The sequence below is a fragment of the Elaeis guineensis genome, chromosome 13 (genome assembly GCF_000442705.2).
Source record: "Elaeis guineensis isolate ETL-2024a chromosome 13, EG11, whole genome shotgun sequence".
Classification (NCBI taxonomy): Eukaryota; Viridiplantae; Streptophyta; class Magnoliopsida; order Arecales; family Arecaceae; genus Elaeis; species Elaeis guineensis.
The window spans coordinates 27,514,802-27,526,818 of NC_026005.2; the positions used below are offsets into that span (position 1 = coordinate 27,514,802).

Sequence of the window (12,017 nt, forward strand, 5' to 3'; positions counted from 1 at the left end):
CAACGCTGATAGTCTGCTGTCATTTGGGTTGGAGGCACGAATAGGAGATTGTCAATTTGTCATTGGCACCTATAATGCAATTGGGAAGTTGGCAGTTCACCTTCCCTTAGGCTGCCGTGGTAAAATTAGATGAAGAGCCCGTTTGGTATTGCTTCTGTTTTCTTTTTTTTTTTTTTTGAAAATTCCAAGAGAATTGAACGAGGGTTTCACAAGTATGCATCATTAGACCATTCTAATTATAATGACTCTGCTGTAAAACTAAGATCTTCTGGTGGTAGAGGGTTATCGCTTTTATTTTAAAAAATAAAAATGAATGGAAGAGCAGGAGTTCTGTCCAAGTGCTATGTTCAGCATCAATTTTTATACAGCATTTTATTATTTTGAGGAAAAACAAAACAACAGTACCAAACAGGATGATTCGAAAAGATATATAAGCAAATGATAATCAGCGGAGAGCAAAATATGCAATAAACCATGGTTGTGAGGATCATATGTGCGCCAAAAAAAGAATTAAGTTAACATTAAAAATGGAGTTGAAGTTGAAACGTTCATTCCCTTTTGGTGCTAAATGCAACGTAGCATCAGATGTGTGATCTCAGCCACCAAGTCGTTATTCCCGAGTGCTCTTAGATCCGTGCACAAACCTGAAAAATATGAGCCATTCTACACACAAATTTACATGTTCCAGCAAAGAACATATTTTGGTACTGTGAAGAGATCCAGTTAGGGCTTTTAGATGGGCAGAACATCAGCATTTCGAGGTGGATATTATTTGGTGTGAAGCAGAACATCAGCTGTGTGCTGCAATCTAGATGCATGTTATTTTCTAATCCATACGTATGCATGTATGTGTTTTAACCCATGTTTTACATGCGTGTGCATGTGCAACTATAAATTGATCGAGCCATCAAGTGATCAGGCTTTGCCTAATATGTTCAAAAAATAATTTGATCAAGCCAAGTGACCGTTAGAATTTGATTAACTTACAGTGTTGGTATTTGAATTCAATTCAAGATAGTGAGGATTCTTACCATATTAAAACTTTTGCTGATCCGCAATTATATTATTAAAGGAATACTATCCCAAAAAAAAAAAAAAAAAAAAAAAAAAAAAAAGGAAAAACGCTTCATCAGTTGAAGAAAACTCTGCATTGCCTTTGGACAGCCCATATGCTGGTGAGCAGTAGCTACAGCACGTACATCTATATTGTTAACATTGCCATCATTTTTAAAGACTTGTGCCTAGAATCCTTCCGTAGGAGCATGACCCCAGATCGATACTTTTGCTCAGATTTTTGTTAGTTCATCATCCTCTCAAAGTTGAGCCTAAAACAAGCTGAATAATCCATTGTTTCTTTGGGGCAAACACAAAGACCTATATGCGGACTAGAGTATCAAGTTCTTTCCTTTTTTTCACATGACAGTAGTTTACATACTGAAGATTCTTTATATTTAGTTTCCTAAAATTCATAATTATCCATCATTTCAGGTCCTCCAATTACATGATCATTTCTTTTGCTTCAGCATAGAGTATGCATTAGAAATGCACGAAGTTTTAACTACCCTAATCCAAACACAGAAGCATGCAGAGGTCATATCTAGTGTACATAAAGTTTATATATATACAAGATGATTTAACATGCGATATATAAAACCAATCACAAATTAATAATAAAGGGAAAAAAAAGAGATAAGAACTCTGGATTAAGGCTTTTAGTTAGTGACTGCACAATAAACAACCAATGGCAAAATTCTGGGACATTATATTTCTGAACAGCAACATGGAAAAATGTTGAGCATCATTAGCAATCATTCATAACACATGCAAAACGTGATATCCTAATAACATAATATGTCATGATTGTAGTAGAAAATTTTTTGTGGACCATAATTTCAAGTCTCTGCATGTTGGAGAAAAATAGATCACAAAAATGACATCATGGAGATCCAGACTAGAATCCTTGCACCACCTCGTTTCCATCTCAAAGACCAATTACCTGTCACCACATAATGAATATATCTATAGAACCTCATCTACATTTTAATGCCCCATCAAGATTATATCTTTACATCACCTTGTTTCCATTGAAAGCCCCGTGGAGACACTACCACTTTGTGCACCAGCTATGTCTACAGATAACCTACACACCTTTACAACAAACTACAGCAAGAATTGAGGGGTAATATTCAATATGCCACTCAGCTGATGACTGTATCCTTTTTTTTCTCTTTGAGACCATTGGACTGATGACCATGCTTCACCTCCTCCTTTTCACTTGAGCTACCATGTACAGCCTGACATCTGACACAGCTCAAGCTGTTAAATGGAGGGGGAAAAATCACATCACACAAAAAATAAAAGACCTATTATTTCATGAATTCTCCACCTTGACATCATCCATTTCTCTGAGCTCAGCCACTAGAATTTTGTAGACCTGTTGAACATCTTGAAGCTCATCTCTAAGCCTCTGTGCCTGTCCAGCAAAATAAGAGTGCAGATTTAATAGCAAACTAATCTGTGTTCTTCACAAGGTAGACTTATATGGACTAAATAGTACATCTTTTTTCTCTAGCATGAATATGCTGCTCAAGAGAGAGGCCAAGGGGCACCTAAAATTAACATGATTCAAGGGAGAAGCAACAGTGTTGGTTCTTAAATTTGGAAGTTCTTGTTTTCTGTTAAACTTCAAATATGAAACTTGGATATACAATGCTAACATTGTCCTTGGCTATGAGACATACCTTACGCAAATGTAGTGTCTCTGCCATTTCATATTCAGTGCACCTGAGAACATAAGCATGTACAACAATTTCACAGATTAGAGAATGTTTGAGGATTTCCTAAGCAATTTGCTTGATGATAATTTTACAAAACACTCATGTAGAAAGCACCAGCAGAAATTCTATGTCATGCCTAAAGCTAGTTGATATTTTTGTATGATTTAAAATTGCATTAAAGTGTGCACATTAAAAACAAGACATAAACAAGAAATTTTGTATGACTATCAAACAGTAGGATGTAAATTTTGTATGACCACCGAACAGTATGGTGTAAATTCATACAGATGGAGGAAAGAAATGTCATTTGAGGTAAAATGTAGCTTCTTTTTTACTTACTGTGCTCGTAATTTCTTGTTCTCTAGCATCATTGTTATGATTTCATGCACTTGCCTCTGCTTGTCACCATGTACAGGCTGCACCTAAAAGACAAAAAGAATGATGTATATTTTAAGCTTACAAAGAAGGCACCACTTTCTCCATCTTCCTGAATAGCAAACCCCTAAATTGGATGATGACAATATACATTCATACATGGTTCCTTGCACTATTTTGTTCCCTAGTTTAGGATGATAATATACATTCATACATGGTTCCTTGCACTATTTTGTTCCTCCAATTTAAAGGCCCAAAATGAGGCAGACTCCAATAGCTGGGATTTGAAGTATAGAATCATTTAAAGTTAACAAGCACTGTATTGCAACATGCCATAAGTAGCCAAAAGGCTAACCAAGAAGACATTGTTAGCACAGACATTTCATAACATGACAGAAACATGAACTATGTGTTCTACAAAATTGTGCTGCTGGTTTGATCAAAATGTTTGATGGCCAAAACTGCCAAACCTGTATCTTGTCATTGCTTTTAAGTCCAGCTGTATTTCCACCAGGCACAGCCTGCCTTTTCAATGCTTCTGTCACTGCGATGTAACTCTCTTGTCTCTTTTTACGAGGTAGTCCTGTTTCTCACATCATAGCAGGGTAAGAGATTAGTATTTAGTACAACCAACATGGTACCGTTTCATGGAAGGTAAATCCAGAACATCTGGTTTGAGAACTGACATTGCTCTTGGTAAAGGACTGCTTCATTGGTGAGTATTTTGGGGCATTTAGTGCAGTTACGACCATTCTGCTGATGGAAAGATTAGATGGATTACCTGTTGGATCTTGCGCTTTGGTAACAGAAGCAGATCCTGGAATATCAACCCTGGAGCAGACAGGTTTTAGCGTAACCGCTGGTACACCACTAACAGTTTCTGTATGGGGAAACTGGTGAAAAGGAACTGGAACACCACCATTCACCATTGGTTGTCCTACTTCACTACATGTTCCTGAATGATGGATCTGATGAGCAGGATCAGCAGTTCGAACCATCGTCTGATGGGCTTTCTTGGATGAATAACCAACCAGATGGCAATGATAGTCCCTGCCAGAATTAAGAAAATAAAAAGAAAAAAAATCAGGTATAACAATTAATCCAGCAAAGCCATATATAAAGCAACAGAAGACAAGGTAGAATAATTACTTCTAAAACAGATAAGGTTAGGAAGTAAGAAATTTCTCAAAGTATTAATGGTCCTGATAGGTGTTTATATAGAAAGTTAACAAATGAGACATCCATATGGAGTCAGATTTATGGAGCAACATATGAACCATCCAATTTTTATGACATTTTATGATCTTTTATGACCATCTCCAAGCTTGATATTGATCCCCTATGATGTGCACATAAATTCCTAGCCTAGGCAAATTTGGTCAGACAAACGCCAGCCAGAATTAGAAGGCTGAGTTGGTGGGTATAGGCTACCCTTTCGGTAGCAAAGATCAAGTTCATACTATGGATCGAAATTGGCAACTTTCAGTGGTTCTAAGAGGGTTTAAAAGTGTCTAGATAAAGGGGGAGGAAGTTACAATCTAATATAGGAAACTGCATTCAGAGCTACAAATTGTGATCCAAAGAGCCAATCTGAAACATGAATATTGCTGGTATTTTGGAAACTCAATTGACCTTACTTATTAGACAATGCCTGCGGGAAAATGTTCAAATGTAAAATCAAGTAAATCACTTCTAGCAAGTCATTCATGTTTGGTACCAACTAACAGTTGAGTTTGAGGCACAAAAGTAGTCAGCTCATGTCTCAAAGCTTCTATCCTTGATCCTGTACTATACTCTCCACTGCATTTTTATCTTAAGCACAAATTCCCTTATGCCCATGATCACTCAGCTTCGCTTATAACTAACTTTTGATCTTCCCAGTTTTAGATTTTTCTAGCAGTCATTGATGCCCATCATAAGCCACAACCCAATTGTGAGGCAGTTCAGCATCTAGATGGAAAGCTTACCAAGGTGAGGGAGTTAAGATTCTACTTCTATATATATATAATGGAATTTTACAAAATGTTTTCGTTTAGTCCTATAAAGAAACAAAATAATTAAAAAACAAAAATAAAATGTAAAAAGAATTTAACAATAAATTTCTATGCTGTATATAAAATTAACTGTTTTGACATAAAAGAATATTCTCTCTTGATCCCGTCTGTCATTTTCAGACAAAGAATATCCCTCTTATTCATCTAGAAAAATAGGCTAATTATCCATTCATTTTCTTGCCTGCATTAACTGCCATGTTCACCCTCTCTCCCGTCCCTCAATCAAATTGGACCTTCTCCACCAAACACCCAAACAAATCAAACTTTATAATTTTCTCTAGTTCAACTCTCAAATAGATTGGACTCTCCCAAACAGATTGAACCAATATTTGTCGGACCTCTCCATACCATCCAATACGAGGCATATCATACCATATCAGTATGCCGTACCATACCATACCATATCGATACTATCGTACCAGACTGGACTGCATACCAACACTATAAAAGGATGGTATTGGTATAAGGTCCGGTACCGAGATAGCGAACCTTGGATTGAACTGTATCGCTTGCTCTCTTTGCTCTTCCCTTAGATGTGCATTGCATGTGCCTGGTTGTTAGTCCATGAAAAAATGTAACTTGGTGGACAAAGCAAGGAGCCAATGGCACACTTGTTTCTAGTGCTCATGGATTTAAATGAGATGGAGTCCTTTCACAAACTTGTGCAAAACTAGTTGAATACCATCCAAGTCAATAGGCATCATACAATTCACAGGACTCACTTGGGTCCTCCCCTTTTCATAGATATTCTGCAGTTGGTTCATGAATAATGGTAAATACATTTGATGAACAAAATAATCTCCAAATGTAGCGAGAAATATCGTTCAAAGATTGCTGGCATCTCTTCTTTCAAGTTCTGTATGGAGTCCAATAATTTTCATGCTACATGTAATTCATGTGCTTACAAACTAGCATTCATGTTAATCAACTTCCAAGATGATAGTAGATACTTCAGCATGATTCGGTTTTCGTCCCATTTTTAAACTAATAGTTCAAGCTATATAGATAGTCCTTATCTGTGACTGAATGTTTAGGACACTGAGAATTGTTCTGAATAAAATTCACTAGGTTAAAACTTAGTTGTTTGTTAGATGGATAATTAGCTATTCTAGTATTAAAATGAAACTCCAGAGCAGTGCATGAGGCCCGTCTGGAGGTTCATTCATCTCCACCACATATGCATTGCATGTGCCAAACTCTAGTAAATCATTTGCACGTCTACTCTAAAACCAGCAATGTGCATTTGGGTTGCTTAACATAACAAACAAAAGAATATAGAAACGCTTACCAAAAACTTAGTGATGTTGTCATTCAACATCAGTGCTACATGGGGTTAAAGTAGATCTAAAAATCTGTCAAGTAGGATTAAATTTTGTTAGGTTAAATTTCAATCATCATCTTGGTGGTGCAACAAAAATAAAGGTCTTGATATTGACATGCGACATGTTGGCACAAGGGAGTGTCACGCAAATGCCAGTATCAGCTGAGTCCCTCTAAATTTTTGTAGTCAACTACATCTTACATTTCTATCTAGAACATAGTCCCTCCAATAGGCTGTTTTTGTAGTTTATGCAAGTTATCCACTACTCTTCCCAACATTTCCAGCACAACCATGATTTATATTAGACAACTATCACAAGAGACCTGAAACTAGCATAATCCATATACTAATTATAAGAGAGCATGTATACTAAGGCACATCAAAATAGAGACAGACACATTTAAAGAAAAAGAAAAACTTTTTCTTTAATAGCATCAAGAAATAACTTGAATTGAATCGGTGCTTAGTTGCTTACCAATACTCCAAAGTCATGTCTTTTAAGCGGGTTTCAAGTTTGTAATACAGGGTTGATTTCTCAAAATCTTGCTTATCATGTGTAGGTTTTAAAAAATTCACCTCAAGTACTCCTGAAATATAACACAATCATTTGGAATGACCATAAATATAAAGATATTCAAATTTTTCCAAGCATAGGGCAGGCAAAAAGAATTCATTGCAACGTAAAATTTTTGTTAAGGAGAAGGTGACTCAAGGGTTCATTACCAGCAACACCTCTTCCTTTACGATCAGAAAGCACAGGCCAAAACGGCTGAAGAGAACACAAACTGAAAAATCATTATCCGAATACACTGTTGCCACTGCATGTAAAAGATTCGAGGCAAGAAAAGGGTACAGGGATGCACAAAACATGAAAAGAATCTTTAAGTTGGCATAAAAATTTATATTACATGAGCTTTCAGGCTAAATAATTAGGGAAGGATTTATGTCTCAGCATAACTGATACAAGGCTTTAACCAACATGGTTTCCCAGTTTATCAACAAAGATCAGATAGTGCATAGTCATGACCGCCAAGCCATGTCTCAAACATTTGGAGTCAGAAATTTAGATAACCAAAGTGTTAAAACTTGCTATCTATTTTAGCTGGTCTGGCACGGGATGGCTCAGATATGTCATGGATTTAGATTCTAGAATTAACTTTATGCAAACAATAGAAAGTCCATTTAACATTGATGAGAAACAAATGCATACAACCATAGAGGGAAAGATGGCCATGAAGAAGTAAGCATCAACAGTGCCCAAAAGACATTTGGGTCTATGAACCTCTTTCTTTGCCTCTTTCTTCACATTCTTTCTTCCTAATTTCCAACAAAATATTGTTTTTTTTTTCCTACTATTCAGAAGAAAAATGTATTTCCAAGACTATATTAAATATTTTAAGAAAGTTCTAACTTCTAACTGCTCCGACGATAATAATTGAGGCACCGAATGTGCACAAACAAAGCATGATTCAGACATGCTTTGGAGTACCAATACGAATCTAGTTTACCAATTTGATTGAAAGCTGATCTGGTTTAGGCAAGCCTCTTGATATTGCCTACTAATTAAGAAAGGCAGTCCATTTTCTTTCCTTCTTGTAAGTGGGAATGAATAAACAATGACCAAAAAAAACCCAAAGGGATAACCCTAAGTTCTATTTTAATGAAGCCTCCTGATTATTGCTTGCTGTTGTTTTGAGAATAAATTTTTGCTTGCTAATTCAAAAAAAGCAGTAAATGATTTTGTTTTCACAGGAACACTGACTAAAAAAACAAAGTCATCACTTAAAATCATGCTCATAAATTTTCAACTATGAATTGCATGACACTATTCTAATAATCCCTTACGTAAAGAATGCCCAGGAAATAGGAATAATAAATTTAAAGAATATCAAATATGACAAATAGGAAAAAGCCTGAAGTAATACATGTTGGGTTCTGGTGACGCAGCGGAATATAAATTTAAAAATTTTTTACATGCATTCAATAATTGAAAACAAGTTTAACATTTAAACTAGAATACCGGAACACAAAAGCCCTAGGAATACCTTGATGATTGCAATCAAATAACATAAGCATGCATAACAAGAGAAGATCAGAAGCCATATACCAACACGAAGACCGCGAACTGGTAATCTTGATATCTCCACGAGACTCCAAAGTTGAAGCCCTCCAACGGTGATCCACACAGGATTGATCAGGGCCCTTCCCAATTCGATATGGTGCTGCAGCTTTCTTCGCAAGCTCGCTGCTGATCGTCCTTCACAAGAACGGATTGCACCACCACTTGTATGCCTTCAAGACCTCCACTAGGATCATTCTAGGAACCCTTTCCCAAATGATCATACCACACAAAAAAATCAAATCAGATGTTCAACACTTGAACAATCTGATTTTAGGACAAGCATCACATGCTTTCTTTTTTCCTTCCTCTCTTCCTTTCTATTTTTCTCTCCCTTTTTCTTGTTTTTTTCACTTCAGATTTTTCCTGTCTTTTCCTCATCTAATCCCACGTCTAAACCACTCTTGGATTGAATTTTATGCCATATGGGACGCCCCTTATATAAGGTATGAAGGGGCGCCACATATTTTTCTAAGGGGCGCCAACTCTTGGCGTCCCTTAATTCTTACACAGTGAAAATTAATTTTTCAGCGTGGAAACCCAAGTGCAAGGCATGGAATAAGAGGTGTTTTATCTGCAGAAGGACTCTTCCTCTGCATAGGAAAATTTGGATGCCATTTTATGGCATGTGGAATTAAGGGAGCGCGTGAGAAATTAAAGAGTCCATGACATCAAGGACTCTTCCATAATCTCGTCACATATATATGACGTCCCATTTATTTTGTGGCGTTCAAATTCCTTCCAAAAGGACTCCTCTTCCACTCCCACATATCCCAAGGCGTCATCTGATGTCGCACAAAATAATAGGACGTGTGGAACATGTAAGGAATTTAAGAGAAGTATGAAAGACTCTCCTTCTTTAACACCAAAAATAAATGTGGCGTCCCAATTAATTTGGAGTGTGGCTTAGGGTGGAGGTTGATATGATATGAAACACTTCCATAAAATTCAGATCAGCCACCTATTTAAATATAGGTTCAAACCCAATCACATTAGGTCAAGGCTACAAGTCAAGGATTAGCACAAACATCTTTGCACTGACCCCAATTAGGAACTTGGGTTAATTCATGTGCTAGCAATTCAATTAACCCATTGCATAAATCCAAATAGATTGGACCAAGACCAAATCCCTATTGTGTGTGACCTATTGGGTTCCAAATCTAGCCAACAGTGGACCCAAACTCATGTCATAACCCTAATCCGATTAGATTAGATCAGCTCAAGAGTCCCAATCAACTAGGATTCTTCCTAATTGATTTTCGAATTAAACTTTTTTAATTCTGATGAGTCCACAAGTCAAGATTGACATCTAGCAACATGTCATGACTATCCAAAAGATTTGAAATTTGATGAAAATATCAAAATTATCCTTCCGTGGTGAGTTATCGTGTAATTCAATCATTCGATCACACAACATCTTGAAAAGGCCATGGGTATGGAAATATGTCAACCCAAATACCTATCCATATGTATCTCGATCTAACGATGATGACTCGATTGATGAACTAATAGAAATCTTTTCTACTGTTCATCCCTGCTCTAGCCAAAGACTCTCAGAGTCATCATCTTATGAGATCACATAGGATGTTCTCTCCTCCTACAAGGAGTGATCGATTCATTGTTGACCACTCACAACCTCCATACACACTCCACCATACCCAGAATATCCCACATACATTTCAAAGTGGTGTGCTAGGGAATAAATCAAAGTAAGGATCCATATACACAAAGTACCATGGTGATCTCAGGTCAAAGGATCACTTGCACCACTCTCACTGGAGAACCATCTGTCGACATACTGTAAGGCTCCATCAGATATTCTTCCTGCGGATCAGTTTAGTGAACTTATTTTCTAATGAGCACCTACATCCTTGTATTAGTGTCACTACACAAGTGATTGTGAGATCAACCACTCTCTCCATCGAGCATACATAGGATGTACCAGTCTTACTGGTATCATCGATCTCCGACTCGATAATCCAACGACTAAAAATATTTTAGATTGGGACTATCAAGATTTTAAGTCTCACTGGCATGATCTCATCATGGTCCTAAAATCATTGCTCTAATCTTTGAGATTTATCATAATCATAAAAATATGATGCAGCAAATGATAAAACACAATACCTCATGAATAAAATACCTAATGTCATGCAAATGAGTAAGAAAAAAATATAAAAAAGTCCTTTCGTATCACCCATACGATTGACTTGTAAAGCACTATTCTTTCAATCTCCCACTTGCACTAAAGCCAATCGTCTCTGTACCTGATGCCCATGCAATCAGGGTGACGATTACACTGCTGCTGTGTAAGACTTAGTAAACTGGTCCATTATGATGTTCTTAATATTAACTCATTTTATGATCAAATCATGAATGAGGTGAAAATACCTAAGATGTGCGGAGTACCTAATGAGACCACACCCAACTTAGTGATGAACCCTTTCATCAGGCGATTTTCCTTAGCTATCTTTACTAACAGCAATTAACTGAGTCAAATACAATTTGCTATTTGGAACTCTTCCAATTAACTACTCCTCTAGTACTTCTCAAGTACTATGAGAACGCTTATCACAGTTTTCAAAAATCCTATGATGGATCTGTCTGAAATCAATGATTATGCACAAGGCATAAATCACATCAGGCTTGGTACATGGATAAGTAACTCCTTTACACCCATTTATATTGAACCCTTTCAACACAAAAACCATGTATCTAAACTGGGACAAGCCTAACATCCACTTACATCTATCACTATAGATGCCTAATATATTAGATGCTATACCCAAGTTTTTTCAATGAAAACCATTGTGATAAGCATGTCATTGACCGAGCGCAATATCGGAACTAGCTTCCCAATATGCTATATGTCATTCACATATATAAGAAGTTAGTGGGTCTCCCACTTGCCTTCTCACACACACAGAGTTCATCCATATTTGATAAAGTCAAACATTTTGACTATCTCATCAAAAATAGAAGTATCGACTCTTCAATACGTGCTACAATCCATAAATGAATTTGTCCTCCCACTACGGACAAACTCTCTAGATAATGTGTGGTAATAGCAAAAATCCATATTGACATCCCTGATAGTAACCTGTTGGGTCATACCCATAGACACTTCAATCATAGTCCATATTTGGTTGATGTACAAAAAGTTCATTTCAAATGTCGTAATTTCAAGCCAACTGTCAGAGTCTCTACTTATGACAATCTCCAAATAGGTCAAGAAAAACATTATTCTCAATGATGTATGGTATACAGTCATTCACAATGACAAACCCATATTTGAGTGGTACATTACACACTCAGATTGACCTTCGGTGAGGAGGTGTGTGTTATGATTGTGCCTCACCAATGAGCACATC

The 12,017-nt window shown here is 36.7% G+C and overlaps 1 protein-coding gene across 6 annotated transcripts in view; it reads right to left on the bottom strand.

Moving 5' to 3' along the window:
- Window positions 1-1,999: 1,999 nt before the first annotated feature.
- LOC105056184 (protein MICRORCHIDIA 6) overlaps window positions 2,000-12,017 on the bottom strand; it is a 30,326-nt gene continuing 20,308 nt past the window's right edge. For 5 of the 6 annotated variants that reach the window (XM_010938295.3, XM_073247888.1, XM_073247889.1 and 2 more), the window contains 8 exons: window positions 7,251-7,296; window positions 7,003-7,114; window positions 3,934-4,202; window positions 3,623-3,735; window positions 3,117-3,199; window positions 2,742-2,784; window positions 2,387-2,473; window positions 2,000-2,301 (listed from right to left, as the gene is read on the bottom strand). In XM_010938295.3, coding sequence (XP_010936597.1) covers window positions 2,281-2,301; window positions 2,387-2,473; window positions 2,742-2,784; window positions 3,117-3,199; window positions 3,623-3,735; window positions 3,934-4,202; window positions 7,003-7,114; window positions 7,251-7,296 — 774 coding nt within the window. In that variant the 3' untranslated portion in view covers window positions 2,000-2,280. Of the gene's footprint in view, window positions 2,302-2,386; window positions 2,474-2,741; window positions 2,785-3,116; window positions 3,200-3,622; window positions 3,736-3,838; window positions 4,203-7,002; window positions 7,115-7,250; window positions 7,297-12,017 lie in introns of those variants that run through there. The other variant, XR_012136359.1, reaches the window with a different exon arrangement.